Genomic DNA, 17,500 nt, shown 5'->3' with positions numbered 1-17,500 from the left:
CCCCCTCTCTCTCTCTCCTCTACTCCCCTCTCTCTCTCCTCTACTCCCCTCTCTCTCTCCTCTACTCCCTCTCTCCAAAGCATAAAGACTGCTCTCCCTCTTTACTCCCTCTCTTCTCCCCCCCTCACCCCCATCTTTTACCCTCCTCTCTCTCTCTCTCTTGTGAACCTCTTCCCAGGGGTTCTCCTCCAGAGTGGACCACCTTTGTCACTACCCTGCTAATTAGCTCGGAGGGCCCCTCTCACACACACATGCATGCACGCACTCACGCACTCACTCACTCACTCACTCACACACACACACACACACACACACACACACAGTCCTGGCACTGGTATGCAGCTCCTCCCATCTATTTGAGCTGTGCAGCTGGGTAATCCCTGGCCAAGCAGTCAGAGAGTCAGAGACTCCCCAAGCAGTCCGAGAGTCAGAGACTCCCCAAGCAGTCAGAGAGTCAGAGGCTCCCCAAGCAGTCCGAGTCACCAGAGGAGCCCAGGGTCATGGCCCAGGCCAACACATCAGGGTCACACCCTAAAAAACATGGTCATAATATATGGTCATAATATCTGACAATGGAAATCAAATGCATCCTTCCAGTCATGTTAAACAGCCTTTTCCCCAAACCGACCTCAGCCCCCAGCCCAGTGTCTTGTCCCGCCTCTGGGGGGCTCAGCGGTGGGGTGGGGGGTTGGAGCGGTGGGGTGGGGGGTTCAGCGGTGGGGTGGGGGGTTGGAGCGGTGGGGTGGGGGGTTCAGCGGTGGGGTGGGGGGCTCAGCGGTGGGGTGGGGGGTTGGAGCCCTGCTGTTGACTTTACACACTCGTCTGAGTCCAGGGCCTCAGCTCCATTCACATGTCAGATGAATGGCTATTGTTCAGGTCTGAATCCACCCGCTCCCTCAAAGTCTCTCACACCCTAGTGAACTAAGTAGAGGGAGGAGTCTCGGCTCCCAAGCCCCTCAATTCCCACTGTTTTCCTGTTTCAGGTTGTGTGTCTTTCCTGGTCCTGTAGCTCCGTCTTTACATGTTGAATGTGTGTGTGTGTGTTAGTTCAAGTTTATGCTTATTATATAATATATAATATATACCATTTAGCTGACGCTTTTATCCAAAGCGACTTACATTGCAGTGAATGCATACATTTCAGTATAGATGGTCCCAGCAGGAATCAAACCCACAACCTAAGCGCTTTTTTGTGTATCTACATGTCATGTATGTGTCTGGTGGGCCTTATTGAGCTGATGGGGGGGGGGGGGGTCTAAAGAGGGCAGGTGTAGTTGTCCATTGAGACCCATCTCATTATCAGAGACCCTGAGACCAGAGGAGAGTTTAGCAGAAAGGACGACCCCCTCAGATGGATGATCCTGCACTCCACATCAACACACCATTCTCCGTCTAAAGCCGACCAGATCTACACTTCCACAGAAAACATGACTGGTTTGGAGAATATCAATGTATATGGTTGCTGTCTTTCTATAGTTAAAGCTGTCCCAGGAAGAGATGAATCTTCCGCCGTAGATTGAAGACCCATCTCTTCAGGCTACATCTTAACAGTCCCTCCTAAAGACCTCTTCACCCCCACTACCCCCCTGTACAAGTTTCTCTCTTGTTAATAAAACAAAATTGTGACTGCCTATGGCCCCTGGTCTGAGCATTGATTACTTTATCTTATAATGACTGATGGATAGATGATTCACTTACTTGATTCACAACTTAAATTTGTTGTAAGTCGCTTTGGATAAAGGCGTCTGCTAAATGCCATGAATGTAAATGTAAAATGTAGATGTGAGCGCATGTATAGACACAGCCTTCATCACTCTCTTTAACAAACACACACAAATACATATAGCTGCTGTTTTTGTCCATCTGTGTATGCTCTGCTCCCTAACCTCCCAATGCAACACACAAACCTGTGTGTCGAGGCAAGGCAAGTACGACTCTTGAGAGGAGTAGAATGTCTCTGATTTTTCATGCATGACTTCCACATTGGAAACCCATTGAACCCCGTTCAGCTGAGAGTCAGAACCCATGAACCAATTCAGCTGAGTCAGAACCCATGAACCAATTCAGCTGAGTCAGAACCCATGAACCAATTCAGCTGAGAGTCAGAACCCATGAACCCCGTTCAGCTGTCAGAACCCATGAACCCCGTTCAGCTGAGAGTCAGAACCCATGAACATACACATCAACACAGTGAAATCCACATCAATCACAAAAGCTTTTATTGTCAAAAACATGGTTTTATGAAAGTATTCACACTGCATTTGATTCAACCGCTGTGACAGAGGCTGAACCCAAAGCAATCCTTCCCTCCTCCTCATTACCATGGTCATTACCATGGTCATTACCATGCCTCCTCCTCATTACCATGGTCATTACCATGCCTCCTCCTCTTCAGCCCTGTGTGTGTTGATCTGTGAAGGCTGAGGTGGAGCCCACATAGGAGGAGCCCACATCTCTCTCCTGGCTGATCCTAGTGTGGCTCCAAATAGTCCAAAGTAGTTCTCTCTCTCTCCCTGTCTCCGTTTCTACGTCCGCAGCACTGATGTAAAGGAACTGAAATCTCCAGCAGCTCCTCAAACATACTTTCAGTCATCCTGTCTTATCAACACAGTTTAAATGAAGGAAAGAAGAAAAAGAGGAGAGAATAACACTGATGATATGAGCTCCTCCTCCTTCTCCTCCTCCTCCTCTGCAGGGGGTAGAGGAGAGAAGGAGTCCCTCCCCCTCAGCCCCAGAAGGCATCTGTCTCCAGACTGGATTTGATGTTGCTCTGGTTCTCTCTCCTCTCCTGAGTGACCAGGTTGGCCTCTCCCTTCTGCATCCGGCGCCTCTGAGCTGCTTTCTGCTGCTTGCTCAGCTGTCTCCTCACCTTCTGACGAACAACCTCCTACAACACACACACACACACACACACACACATCTGTACATGTACAACCCCTTACTGGGCCGTCTGTGCTCTGATGAACCTCCCATACTCACAACAAGACATCCAGATAACACCATATACAGTATTAAAACTAGGTTTTTACTTTTACTCAATGTGATTGCGTGTGAATTGGCAAGAATGTGTACCCCCACTGTCTGAGCCCCTACTCTCTGTGTGTGTGTGTGTGTGTGTGTGTACACTGACCGGTGGTATGGTAGAGCAGCTGCCTACACTGCCCATGGTGGCCTCGCTGTCTGTCCTCCTCCTGCTGTGCTCCAACACATGCAGCAGACTCTCGGAGTCTCTGTGGGTGAGACAGAATGAAGATTAAAGGCACATCGTACACCTCAGAGAAATCTAGACCAAAGATAGACATCCACTGTAAATCGGTGATCTTCACCTGAAGGGTTTGAACTCTCTGTTGGAGGCAGAGATGTCAAGCAACTCTGGACACACGTCCTCTCCCTCCACCTCCTGCTTTTCCTCTTCATCACTCCCACCGATCACCGCTGCCCCTCCCTCCTCTCCCTCCTCCCCCTCCGGGTGCGTTTCCCCAGCCTGGTCATCTATCTCTTTGGGTGTGTCTGTCTGTGTGTCGCTGAGTTTGAGCCCATCCAGCTCCAGAATAGCTTGTCTGTATTCTTCCATATCCACAGTCTCCTCCCCATATCTCTCCTCCTCTTCTTCATCATCCTCCTCCTCCTCCTCCTCCTCCGGTCCTGAGGGATGAAGCAAGGCGGCGTCTCTCTCCATGTCTTTAGTGAAGCCGCTGGCTGAGATCTCTACATCTAGAGAAACCGAGCGTCTGTAGGACAACAACGACGACATCATCAACAACAACAACAACAACAACAACGACGACATCATCAACAACAACAACAACGACGACATCATCAACAACAACAACAACAACGACGACATCAACAACATCAACAACGACGACATCATCAACAACAACAACAACGACATCAACAACGACAACAACACCAACGACGACATCATCAACAACAACACCACCAACAACAACGACGACGACATCATCATCATCATCAACAACAACAACAACAACGACGACAACAACAACGATGAGTGAGTCCCATTCACACACAACCAATCTCTTCCCTCCCTCCATTCCTTCTGCAATAACACAAGGATTAGGATCCCTGTTCCACACTAGCTTCCTTCCTTCCTTCCCTGCTCCCTTCCCTCAGAGGGAGAACGCCCCCTAAGGAGAGACAGTAACAGCATGCATAGTCACCTGATGTCTTTGAAGGTTGGGTAGAGCTCACTTTCATAATTGTATCGTTTCGCAAAGAAATCTCGGACACATTTGACGTCCCGGTCAAAATACCTTGAGAAACATAACAGGGAGGTTAGCTAAATGATAAGAGATATCTGTGATGTGACTGTGTGTGTGTGTGTGTGTGTGTGTCCTCACCATTCTGCATTATAGTGTGTGGTGGACACCATCTGAGGAAAGTCGATCATGGTCACTTGATCCTTGGCGTCCAACATCAGGTTGAACTCGTTGAAATCTCCGTGGATGAGGCCGTGATTGGCCAGTTTGACGATCAGCTCCATGACTTCATTGTACAGGGAGGATGGATCTTCCAGCTCACGCACCTGACAACTACCAATCAGAGAGCCAGGATCAAACACATGGTGTCAACAATGACAGAGAGAGAGAAACACACACACACACACACACACACAGTAAATGTGTTACTAACAGTGGGTATCCATTGATGAGTTCCATCACCACAGCGTGTCTGTTGTAGTCCACAGGCTTAGGGACAGGAAACCCTCGCTCATACAGCGCCTGGGAGAGGAGGACACACACACACACACACACACACACACACACACACACACACTGTTGTCAAACACTGCAATTACAGACACTTATGCTGTTACACACACACACACACACACACAGCGGGTACCTTCATGTAGGCATACTCCTTCATGGCGGAGAGACGAGAGAGGTAGAGCCAGGACATGTTCTTCCTGTGTTTGTGGTAGTCTCTCTTGTTCTTCAGGTTCCTGAAGGAGGTGCGTCCCAGCCTGTGGAGCTTCAGAGCGTACTGCTGCCCCTCCGGGCCCGCCACGATGTAGATATCTACAGGACGAGGACAGAAACACAACTCAGCCGCCATCCATCTGACCACCCACCATCCGATCAGGACATCATGGTTAGGGCTCGTTTCTGTATCTCCCCTCCCACCTACGGTGTGTGTGTGTGTGTGTGTGTGTGTGTGTGTGTGTGTGTGTGAGGTGAGCTCCTACCTGACTCTTTCCCCACTCCCATCTGGTTGCCCACAGAGATGAGGACCTCCCGAGAGCACATGGTCTTCAGGGCCAGGTAGTCGTACCCTCCATTGTTCAACCTGTAGCCCTGCACCGCTGAGGTCATAACACACACAGGTTAAAATACAGAAATATATATAGAAAAACTGGAACCACTCGTGAAGGTGTGAGAAGTGCCCGTCACGTCAGTTACCTCTGGAGCACTCGTAGGCCACCAGTTTGTGTTTCACAAGCTCTCTTAGGACCTTGTTGCATCCTCCGTGTCGCAGATTCGCGAGGGAGGCCACAAGGCACGTAGGGACGATCTCGTGGTTCTTCATCCCCATCTCGACCTGCCAGGAGAAACAGAACAGCATGAATGCACGGCTCTTCATGAACAGCAACAACACTGTAGGGGTTGAAGGGGAACAGCCAGGATGGACGGGGACGCAGTGAGGAGGTCGAGAGTAGACCATCACCACCATGTACAGACCATCACCACCATGTACAGACCCCCACCTGTGACCAGTACTCAGGAGCGACATATCTGACATGCATATATCCTACCTGTACCTGTATTCTGCAAGGTACATGTCAGATGTGCATAAGCCTGTAGGTGCGGCTTTGACTACCAGACCAGCAGACTTGTGTTATCTCTCATGATGACGGTAACAACAGCAGCTAGTAACCGTGTGGTGGTAGCTAGTAAGGCTAGCTAACGTAGCCACAGTGCGACAGGACGGCTACTTACCGCTGTAAGAACCCGGAAATCATCCCGAGATAGATATCTCAAAACCACTACATTTAATTTGCCCATATTAGCGCAGACACCGACTCAGAGAACTCGAATTTTGTTCTATTTTGTTGAGACTTCACACATGTTGTCGTAAACACGTGCAAGCCGGAAGTAAGGAGGAAGGTCGCGTCGTGACGTCGGTGACGTTCGTGGGTGACGTCAGGTCGTTTCCAGCGCCGTCCTTCCGTCCTGCGGGTGTTGCTGTTCTGTCACTGCCTGTCACTCCTGCGGGTTTCATTTAGTAGGTTTAATGTGCAATAAACTTCTATAAAGTCTAGTCACACATTCGGTGTAAAAGCGTCCCAAAACAGATTTCACCAATGAAACCCAGCCGACACTCGACAAAGGTAAGTAAGTGATGCTCGACTGTCCGTCTCCGTCAGAGACCCTCAGAATCTGTCCGTTTGTCTCCAGAGTTGATCAACTAACTGGTTGTGATGTCGTTTAGTAAACTACTAAATCCAGCCATTAGAATCCACCCCAACTCCCACATGGAATGAATGATAGTGAGTATAGTGCCACCTAGTGTACACAATGGACCCACACTTACTAATAGGAGGGCTAGCTGGTTATGATGGTTTCTGCTCCAACCCAGCACTAACACACCTGACCTTTCAACCATGTTTCAACCACCAGGACCTTGCTGTGTTTGTGCTGGGGCATGCAGGGCATGCACATTAACGGACTGTGTGAATGAGTGAAAGGGATGATGTGGAACCCAGAGCAGTCGGCCTGACTGGTCCAGAAGAAGTGGATAAAGAGCATCATGAGGGTCGTGAGGATGGAGGCAGAGAGGGAGAGGTGGTGTCAGAGAGGGGTGTCAGAGGCGTGTCAGAGAGGGGTGTCAGAGAGGGGTGTCAGAGTGGTGTCAGAGAGGTGGTGTCAGAGAGGCGTGTCAGAGAGGGGTGTCAGAGGCGTGTCAGAGAGGGGTGTCAGAGAGGGGTGTCAGAGTGGTGTCAGAGAGGTGGTGTCAGAGAGGCGTGTCAGAGAGGCGTGTCAGAGAGGCGTGTCAGAGAGGTGGTGTCAGAGAGGGGTGTCAGAGAGGGGTGTCAGAGAGGGGTGTCAGAGAGGCGTGTCAGAGAGGCGTGTCAGAGAGGGGTGTCAGAGAGGCGTGTCAGAGAGGGGGTCCGTGGAGCACAGCTGCCCTCTGTGTGAGTGAGACGAGGGCTGTTAAACTGAGACATTTACTGGCCCGGTTCTGTTGCCATGGCAGCTGGATTCTGAGCATTCCACGGGCAGGTAGGTTCTAAACAGAGCGGGTGTGTGTGTGTGTGTGTGTGTGTGTGTGTGTGTGTGTGTGTTTACTCCAGACTGCACTGCGACAGACACAGCTCTGTTCTACTCTCTCTCCACACACGCATACACGCGCACACACACACACACACACACACGCATACACACACACACACGCATACACACACACACACGCATACACACACACACACACACACACACACACACACACACACACACACACACACACACACACACACAGCTCTCCTCTCCCAGGCTGTGTTGACTCAGTGGAATTCCTCCACTGGTTTATTTAACATTCTGCGGTTCAGCAAGTGGCTGTGTCCAAGAGAGGCCAGGCATGCACCGGCTGTGTGTGTGTGTGTGTGTGCGTGTGTGTGTGTGTGTGTGTGTATGCGTGTGTGTGTGTGTGTGTGTGTGTGTGTGCGTGTGTGCGTGCGTGCGTGCGTGCGTGCGTGCGTGCGTGCGTGCGTGCGTGCGTGTGTGTGTGCGTGTTAACACCCCAGCCGTGAGAAATGAGGCCTATGAGTCCACCTTGCCCTGTAAGAGTTCTTTGAAAAGTGCAGATTTTTGCTAAATGTCGGCAACATCCAGAATCAATGTTGTTCTCTAGTCCCAACGACCAGATGAGTGAATTATTGTGGGGTCTGTGTGTGCATGCTGTATGTATGCTGTATGTACCAGTCAAAAGTTTGGACACACCTTTCCAAGAGTGTGCAAAGCTGTCATCAAAGCAAAAGGTGGCTACTTTGAATAATCTAAAATATAAACCATATTCTGGTTTGTTTAACACTTTTTTGTTTACTACATAATTCCATATGTGTTCCTTCATAGTTTTGATGTCTTCAATATTAATCTACAATGTAGAAAATAATAAAAAAATAAAGAAAAACCATTGAATGAGAAGGTGTGTCCAACCTTTTGACTGGTACTGTATCCTCTGCTCTGTGTCGTCCTGTTTGCCACCGCTCAGCCCTGTTCTCTCTCTCTGGCGGGTAACAGACGTAGGTGTGTGTGATGTGTGTTACGGCACACGTGATTGGTGTTGACATCTTAGGTGTGACAACAATCCCAGAGTCAGTGTTGTGATGAGGAAACATCCGTTAACTTACCTTGTGAGTCCGCTGGGTGTTCTAGGCCAACTGAGGTGTGATCATGTTTTGCGACCACCTACCCTCCATTTTGAGACTTCTCCAGATTTAGCGTGTAACTCTGAGAGTTCTAAGTTCTGAAGTTAACTTCCTGCCCTGTGTTCTGATGCAGTGCTTTTGAATAGCTGTATACTACTACTATACTGTTGTGTTGAAACAACCACAGCTAAACCCTCAATAAGGCCCTGACCACGAAGCCAGAGCTTTTCTAACAGAGAAGTGTCTCATGCACTGCCACATCTGTAGCCTAGATGGCGCTGTGACACAGCTGGCTGTGTCTGAGGGCTCTGAAGTCTTTGTGCTACATGTCATTGTTATCTTTGAGGTGTGTGTGTGTGTGTGTGTTTGTCTCTGAGATGGGTATGTGTATGGCAACATTGAGGACAACAACAAGGTTGATAGATTGTCAGACCTGCAGACCAACTATGACGCCACGTAGGGAGCCGTACACATGACTGGTTGGCAACTAGAAATAGGCTGGAGAGATTCCTCAACAGACAATATTCTCTGTCAAGCAGAATAACACCCCTGGTTTGTCCTTCTCACCTAGTAGCCTTGTTCTACATCAGGGAATCCCCCTCTCTCCCTCTCCACCCCCCCCCCCTCTCTCTTTCTCCCTCCCTCCTTCTCTCTCTCCCTTCCTGCTTGGACACAGTCCAATGGAAGCACATGGCAGCGCTCTTGAGTGGAAACTAATATTAAATCAGATTTTGATTGGATAATCATGTCACACTGTAATTCAATTTATCATGTTCAGGAGGAATCTTCACAGTGTTGACCAAATATCTCTTTAAGGAAACCAAATAGCCTACCTACCTTATCTTTGTGTTTTACTCCTGACGTAGACTAGGCCTAAAGACCTTCAGTAGGTTCATCTGCTGTGGAAATGTAGGCTAGTCAGGTTGGGATGTAGTCGACGTATAAACCTTAGATGTACCTGAGACGCCTGCGTTGTGTGTTGATGTAATGCACTTTCTATTAAGAGTCTTAGAAATGTGTCTTTGTTGATAATGGTGAATATTTGGAGGACGTATTATCTGAGACTCTTGTCTGACCCTCTCAGCAGCTGTGGAACAAGAGACTGGAGGCAGGAAGTCTGCCAATAAACAGCCAATAGCGGACCGGCGTACAGCCCAGAGCGGACTTGAGCCTGTCCAATCCCACGCAGGCAGAGACCAGAGTGTCTGGTTCTATATGTAGAGCCAGGAGTGGACGGAGAGTGTCTGCCTTTATGTGGAATTATCTGGAACGCAGCGGAACGGCCTTTCCCACAGTCAGACACACACACACACACACACACACACACACACACACACACACACACACACGGTCAGACAGCGAGGCTGTGTTTCCAATCACTCCAGATGTGCGTGAGTGAACCATTTGCCACGCTCCAACACAGAGCAGCTCTCTTTCTCTCTCCCTCTCACTTTCTCTCTCTCTCCCTCTCTCTCTCCTTCTCTTTCTCTCTCCTTCTCTTTCTCTCTCCCTCTCACTTTCTCTCTCTCTCCCTCTCTCTCTCCTTCTCTTTCTCTCTCCTTCTCTTTCTCTCTCCTTCCCCCTCTCTCCCAGTCTGTTCTACTGCTGGGAATCTAATATGGCTGAAAACCTGCCCAGAGACATTGAACTCCGCTGGGGAATGGGTTGAGCGTGCGTGACGTGTGTGTGTGTGTGTGTGTGTGTGTGTGTGTGTGTGTGTGTGTGTGTGTGTGTGTGTGTGTGTGTGTGTGTGTGTGTGTGTGTGTGTGTGTGTGTGTGTGTGTGTGTGTGTGTGTGTGTGTGTGTGTGTGTGTGGGGTAAGGACCTCTTCACAGGCTGTGTGTTTACAGAGGTAGGCCTAAATCATTTCACTGGACTTCCAGAGAATCCAACTTCTTTGATCCTGAATTAATGGTTACCTCATTAGCATAAGATGAAAGCAGGAGGCTGACAGGTCAGAGTGATGAAAGGGCCTCTGTAGTGGCCCGGTGATGGCTGCCTGTGTTTGAAGTGAAGTGATAGCTACATTTGATATCAAATATTTTTGTGATATCAAAGCCACAAAATCCACCACATTCGACAGGATTGTTAAGGTAGTTTAACCCCATTTTAAGATATGTTATCTTTTGACACGCAATGTGAGATCAGAAGAGTGGGCCGAGGACAGTTACGCTCAGCCATCTCCTCAGAGATTTGGCCAATCTCAGATTATCTTGAGTGACTGTAGATCATTTGTGTCGGGTCTAAAAATCCACAGCAGAGACAATCTCCCCCATCTCCTAACGCTCACCTAATCCCTGAGACACTTCTCCTAACCTGGCCCCTGCCTTGGAACTTCCTAAACCCCACATTTCCCACATTTATCCCACATTTACCCCTACCCACCATGCACTGTTCTGGAGATCTTAGAGGATTTGATAGGGAAAGATCCCAGCAGGCAAGGTGTAGCTAATCCTCTCAGATCTCTTTAAGTGCCCAGGGGGTAGGGGCTTGGACATGTACTGGTTGTCCTGGCCAGGGGTTAGGGTTGGGATCGGATGGGGTGTGACTCAGCTGTTGTTTCCAGGGTAGAGGACCCCCAGGAAGACTCCCCCCTATGAGCCCACAGACCTCCTCACAGATGACAGCTACTCCACAGAGAGACACGAACCATGTAGAGGTAAGACACACACACACACACACACACACACACACACACACACACACACACACGCACACACACACACACATGCACACACACCTCATAAAGTAGCCTATTTCTATCAGGTATATAATACTAGCATTGTTTTCTTGTTGTTCCCATCAGAGACTTCAGAGGGAGAATGCTGAGCTGCAGATGGAGTTAGAGGACCTGAAGTAACAACAATGATTCCCTTTGTTTCAACAGTATTGTCTGTATGTGTCCTCCCAGCAGCTGCTGTGTGAGGCTGTAGATCAGGTTAGGCTTCAGATCAGATTAGACCATATCAGATCAGATTCAATCATGTTGAAAAACTGGTTAATATCATCCTGAACTTCCAACGTACAGCTCCATAAATAACAATGCACAGACATTGTTTGGGAATATGCTAGCAGGCTACATGGACAGGAGGTGAACGGACGAGATCATGAGATGATGTCCTTGTTTTTTGATAGGATGTGGAATGCTGCCCGCTTTTACCTTTGTCTCTCTCTCTCTCTCTCTCTCTGACTCTCTCTCTCTCTGACTCTCTCTCTCTCTCTGTCTCTCTGTCTCTCTCTCTCTCTGTCTCTGACTCTCTCTCTCTCTCTCTCTGACTCTCTCTCTCTCTCTGACTCTCTCTCTCTCTCTCTCTCTCTCTCTCTCTGACTCTCTCTCTCTCTCTCTGACTCTCTCTCTCTCTCTGTCTCTCTCTGTCTCTCTCTCTGACTCTCTCTGACTCTCTCTCTCTCTCTCTCTCTGTCTCTCTCTGACTCTCTCTGACTCTCTCTCTCTCTCTCTGACTGTCTCTCTCTGACTCTCTCTCTCTCTGACTCTCTCTCTCTCTGACTCTCTCTCTCTCTCTCTGACTCTCTCTCTCTGTCTCTCTCTCTGTCTCTCTCTCTCTCTCTCTCTCTCTCTCTCTCTGACTCTCTCTCTCACTCACTCTCTCTCTCTCTCTCTCTCTCTCAGGGGTCAGTTCAGGCAGCTGGTGAGTGAGGGGCCAGAGGAGGACTATGGGGAGAGGAGAGTGAACCTGCTCAAAGCTCAGCTGATGCAGTTGGAGAGACAAGTACACACACACACACACACACACACACACACACACACACACACACACACACACATGAGTCATTCTAGATAGACATGACGTAGTAGTGTTTTCGAGGCAGTGCTGTGTAGTTGACCATGCTGTGGGTTTTGTCCTCAGGTGGTGCTTCTGTCTGAAGGCCTGAGCTCTCAGGTGTGTCGCTGTTTGGACGTGGAGAAAGCCCTGGATCCCCTGACACACACACTGAGGTACACACTCACACTGAGGTACACACACACACTGAGGTACACACTCACACTGAGGTACACACACACTCACACTGAGGTACACACACACACTGAGGTACACACTCACACTGAGGTACACACACACACACTGAGGTACACACTCACACTGAGGTACACACTCACACTGAGGTACACACACACACTGAGGTACACACTCACACTGAGGTACACACACACACTGAGGTACACACTCACACTGAGGTACACACACACACTGAGGTACACACTCACACTGAGGTACACACACACACTGAGGTACACACTCCCACTGACGTACACACACACACACTGAGGTACACACTCACACTGAGTTACACACACACACTGAGGTACACACACACACACTGAGGTACACACACACACTGACGTACACACTCACACTGAGTTACACACACACACACTGAGGTACACACTCACACTGAGGTACACACTCACACTGAGGTACACACTCACACTGAGGTACACACTCACACTGAGGTACACACACACACTGAGGTACACACTCACACTGAGGTACACACTCACACTGAGGTACACACACACACTGAGGTACACACTCACACTGAGGTACACACTCACACTGAGGTACACACTCACACTGAGGTACACACTCACACTCCCACTCTGTCTTTGTCTTGTTTTCTCAACCCTCTCCCTGGTCTCTGGAAAACGTGTGTGTTTCACCAAGAGTCCACAGTTCCTCTCTTACCCCGTGTGTGTGTGTGTGTGTGTGCGTGTGTGTGTGTGTGTGTGCGTGTGTGTGTGTGTGTGTGTGTGTGTTGCAGGTCCCTACTGTGCTCTGACGTGTCCTCAGCGGAGGTGACTGTCTCTCGCTCTGAGCTCACCAGGCTGATTGAGATGTGTACCAGCGTCACCCAGACCCTCCACCAGGGCAACCAGGTATACTGTAGTAATACAGGGTGTATACACTCATCTTAACTACCAGGAATACTGTAGTAATACAGGGTGTATACACTCATCTTAACTACCAGGAATACTGTAGTAATACAGGAACCAGCCATAGACAGCCTGTGGTGGTTGTGTTACTGGAACCATAATGACACAACTCTATGGTATTATAACTCTATGGTATTATTACTCTATGGTATTATAACTCTATGGTATTATGACTAATACCGCCTGTGTGTGTTACCTTTGACCAGGCACAGAGTGCGTACTGAACGAAGTGTGTGTGTGTGTGTGTATGGGTGTGTATGTGTGTGTGTGTGTGTGTGTGTGTGTGTGTCTGTGTGTGTGTGTATGGGTGTGTGTCTGTGTGTGTGTGTGTGTCTGTGTGTGTGTGTATGGGGGTGTGTGTGTGTGTGTGTGTGTGTGTATGTGTGTCTGTGTGTGTGTGTATGGGTGTGTGTGTGTGTGTGTGTGTGTGTGTGTGTGTGTGTGTGTGTGTGTGTCTGTCTGTCTGTCTGTCTGTCTGTCTGTCTGTGTGTCTGTGTGTGTGTGTGTGTGTGTGTGTGTGTGTGTGTGTGTGTGTGTGTGATGTAACATGGGCCCAGGCCAGATAATAACATGCCACAGTGATAGAGAGTGCTGTTAACTAATAGGCGTGCTTACGGTAGATGACCCTCTCCGTCACACACACACACACACACACACACACACACACACACACACACACACACACACACACGCGCGCTCTCTGCGCCTGTCAAACTCTAGTAATGGCATCGCTGAAAGATCTGCCCTGTGTCTCCCACAGCCTGGGAGAGACTCATAATTACACAGAGAAAGATAGAGAGACACACACACACACACACACACACACACACACACACACACACACACACACACACACACACACACAGTGTGAGGGTGATTGTTGGGTAAGGCTCTCTGTCCCAGAGGCTGTGTGTGTGTGACATCAACCACTGCAAGCGTGAAATTAGACGGCTTCCCTCTATTGGTCCTCTCAGACAGGACTGAGGGCGGTGTCACTGAGGGCTGATTGATCTTGGTGCAGGAGAGGAAGGATATTGAACTGGATTTCATTCTAAACATTTAGTGATGTTGAGGTCCACAGGATTTGAGTCTGCGGCTGTCATCATTTCTGTGCTGCATTGGGAAATGTGTGTGAGAATATCTGGAAAATATTGCTTCTGTTCAGCCAACCTCCTGGTGTACACTGGTGTAACTGCACTGCTAGGCAACACACACACACACACACACACACACACACACACACACACACACACACACACACAGACACACACACACACACAGACATACACACACACGCACACACACACACACACACACACACACACACACACACACACACACACACACACACAGACACACACACACACAGACACACACACACGCATGCATGCATGCACGCACGCGCACACAGCCAGGTCCATGCATCACAGTAATCGCACCGCTAGGGATGCTGGGTAATCGGGTTAGAGATGTCAGGAGCGTAAATCAACTCCAATCAGCCCCTGTCTCTCATTGGTCCCTCATCCTGCCTCCGCTTGATCCTGATTGGTCACTGCCCCGCCCTGGCCCCTTCTCTCTGTCCCTCTCACCAGGAAACACTAGATATGAGCTTTATTCAGGAGGGTGCAATGTTCACAAATATATCCTAGTATGGTTCTGTGTCATGTAGAATAGACTATAGAACTGTATCAGCTTTACAGGATATAGGACACATTACACTCTGCAGTGTTCTCTAGAGTATGTGGGAGCCCTTGAGTACGTCCCAGATACAGTATGCATGCACCTCAGTGTTCCCAGATACAGTATGAAACCTGTGTGTCACACACACACACACACACACACACACACACACACACACACACACACACACACACACACAGATGCACGCGCACACGCTTGCACACACAAACACACACACAGAACTGTTAGAAGTTTGGCTCTTTGATTCCCGTAGTCTGTGCTATCTGGGTAGACAGACGGGGGCCTTCAAACGAGGCTCAGATAGAGGCTGTCACCATACATCTGCTGCTAATGACGGTTCTGGAAGCGCAGCACCTGAAGTGCACAAAATACTACACATCTCCACATCTCCACATCTCCACATCTACACATCTACACATCTACACATCTACACATCTACATGCAGTAGCGACTCACATTTAATGATTTTGTACCATTACCTGTTTGCTCTTGTCTCCCCTCAGCCTGGGGCCTTCAGCCCACACACCATTGATTGGGTGATACACAGCATTCAGAAATGAAGTGTGTGTGCGTGCGCGCACACATTTCTGTGTGAGAGACAGATGGATTTGGGCGACACAAAGCATTGCAGCTCCTGCTGCTCAGAATACCAAAGAATATTTGATATGAATTGATGAAGTTGTAGAGGTAGGATAGCAGGTAGGATAGCAGGTAGGATAGCAGTTAGGATAGCAGGTAGGATAGCAGCTAGGATAGCAGGTAGGATAGCAGCTAGGATAGCAGGCGACATGACACCATCAGACTGTGTTTATTCTCTGTGATCGTCCCTCTGCCCTGTCTGCTTGTACAGTGCTGTACACACTGAAACGGTGTGTGTTTGGGTTGGGGACGGGGACGGGGGGCAGGGACAGGGACGGGGGGCAGGGACGGGGACCGGGGGCAGGGACGGGGACGGGGGGCAGGGACGGGGACGGGGGGCAGGGACGGGGACGGGGGGCAGGGACGGGGGGCAGGGAGACACTAGACACTGCAAGGAGCAAACAAATTGACATTCATCTGCAGGGAAATTCATGTAACCTTGGAGGTTCACAGCACAGGGCTGTTTACTGCATGCAGACTGTGTGTGTGTGTGTGTGTGTGTGGTTTTGAGTAAATATTCCTGGTATGAATGTTTGTGGTGTAGTGTAGACAGGGAGGGAGTTGGGAGTGTGTGCGTTTGTGTGTGCGTGTGTGTGTGTGCGTGTGTGCGCGTGTGTCTGTGTCTGTGTGTGTGTGTGTGTGTGTGTGGGTGTGTGTGTGTGTGTGTGTGTCCTGCCTAGTGTGAGTGTAGCCAGTGGATGTAGGCCTATTTGAGCCCAGGCTGTTAGTCAGAGCTCAGAGCAGATCGATGTGTCTCTAATCTAAAGCCTGTAGGATGTGATTGATGACCTCATATTCTGAGTGTGACCTGGTGTGATAGACACACACACACACACACACACACACACACACACACACACAGGCCACGCTCACTACACACAACAGAATTGATCTATGCTGAAATGAAATCATAGCAGATTGGTTTTGCTGTGTTAAGGACTGGTCAGAGTAGCTAGGGAGAGGGAGGAGGTCAGGAAGAGGTTAGAAAACCTTCACAGAAGCAATCTCGTCTATATTGTGTGTCTGTCTCTGTGTCTCTGTGACTCTGTGTCTCTGTGTCTCTGTGTCTCTGTGTCTCTCTGTCCCTGTGTCTCTGTGACTCTCTGTCTCTGTGACTCTGTGTCTCTGTGTCTCTCTGTCTCTGTGTCTCTCTGTCTCTGTGTCTCTGTGTCTCTGTGACTCTGTGTCTTTGTGTCTCTGTGTCTCTGTGACTCTCTGTCTCTCTGTCTCTGTGTCTCTCTGTCTTTGTGTCTCTGTGTCTCTGTGTCTCTCTGTCTCTGTGTCTTTGTGTCTCTCTGTCTTTGTGTCTCTCTGTGTCTTTGTGTCTCTGTGTCTCTCTGTCTCTGTGTCTCTGTGTCTCTGTGTCTCTGTGTCTCTCTGTCTCTCTGTCTCTCTGTCTCTGTGTCTTTGTGTCTCTCTGTCTCTGTGTCTCTGTGTCTCTCTGTCTCTGTGTCTCTCTGTCTCTCTGTCTCTGTGTCTCTCTGTCTCTGTGTCTTTGTGTCTCTCTGTCTCTGTGTCTCTCTGTCTCTCTGTCTCTGTGTCTCTCTGTCTCTCTGTCTCTGTGTCTCTGTGTCTCTCTGTCTCTGTGTCTCTCTGTCTCTGTGTCTCTCTGTCTCTGTGTCTCTCTGTCTCTGTGTCTTTGTGTCTCTCTGTCTCTGTGTCTCTGTGTCTCTCTGTCTCTGTGTCTCTCTGTCTCTGTGTCTTTGTGTCTCTCTGTCTCTGTGTCTCTGTGTCTCTCTGTCTCTCTGTCTCTCTGTCTCTGTGTCTCTGTGTCTCTCTGTCTCTGTGTCTCTCTGTCTCTGTGTCTCTCTGTC

At 49.3% G+C, this 17,500-nt stretch overlaps 2 protein-coding genes across 4 annotated transcripts in view; one reads left to right on the top strand and one right to left on the bottom strand.

Annotated features, from left to right (window-relative positions):
- Positions 1–2,202: 2,202 nt before the first annotated feature.
- Positions 2,203–6,104, bottom strand: riok2 (RIO kinase 2 (yeast)). Of its 2 annotated transcripts, XR_014554301.1 has the most exons (11): positions 5,964–6,104; positions 5,427–5,565; positions 5,213–5,329; positions 4,870–5,045; positions 4,657–4,745; positions 4,365–4,556; positions 4,185–4,277; positions 3,327–3,731; positions 3,131–3,230; positions 2,346–2,887; positions 2,203–2,302 (listed from the first exon to the last, which is right to left on the bottom strand). XR_014554301.1 is itself a non-coding variant. In XM_083673169.1 (10 exons), exons 1-10 carry the CDS (start codon positions 6,027–6,029, stop codon positions 2,726–2,728), a joined length of 1,539 nt encoding a protein of 512 aa, XP_083529295.1. In that variant the 5' UTR covers positions 6,030–6,104; the 3' UTR covers positions 2,203–2,725. The 2 variants fall into 2 exon arrangements, 1 of the variants encoding a protein (XP_083529295.1); XM_083673169.1 differs by having other exon boundaries at positions 2,203–2,887.
- A 125-nt stretch (positions 6,105–6,229) lies between these two features.
- The window catches only part of LOC310806901 (uncharacterized protein), a 14,621-nt gene continuing 3,350 nt past the window's right edge, over positions 6,230–17,500 (top strand). For both annotated transcript variants that reach the window (XM_083673184.1, XM_083673185.1), the window contains exons 1-6: positions 6,230–6,355; positions 10,959–11,051; positions 11,199–11,248; positions 12,024–12,123; positions 12,262–12,350; positions 13,175–13,289. In XM_083673184.1, the coding sequence (XP_083529310.1) occupies positions 6,329–6,355; positions 10,959–11,051; positions 11,199–11,248; positions 12,024–12,123; positions 12,262–12,350; positions 13,175–13,289 (474 nt within the window). In that variant the 5' untranslated portion in view covers positions 6,230–6,328. The remainder of the gene's footprint in view (positions 6,356–10,958; positions 11,052–11,198; positions 11,249–12,023; positions 12,124–12,261; positions 12,351–13,174; positions 13,290–17,500) is intronic.

This window comes from Argentina silus, assembly GCF_951799395.1.
Source record: "Argentina silus genome assembly, chromosome: 7".
NCBI classification, from domain to species: Eukaryota; Metazoa; Chordata; class Actinopteri; order Argentiniformes; family Argentinidae; genus Argentina; species Argentina silus.
Note: the sequence above shows the minus strand (reverse complement) of the source record. Positions and strands in the feature narration are given on the sequence as shown.

Excerpts from the sequence above, each read along its gene's own strand:
- riok2 (XM_083673169.1), bottom strand. The coding sequence starts at position 6,029 with ATGGGCAAATTAAATGTAGTGGTTTTGAGATATCTATCTCGGGATGAT. Across the intron at positions 4,557-4,656 it reads CTCATCAATGGATACCCACT|TTGTCAGGTGCGTGAGCTGG; the intron begins GTTAGTAACACA and ends TCTGATTGGTAG. Across the intron at positions 3,231-3,326 it reads AGAGAGTTCAAACCCTTCAG|AGACTCCGAGAGTCTGCTGC; the intron begins GTGAAGATCACC and ends TCTCACCCACAG.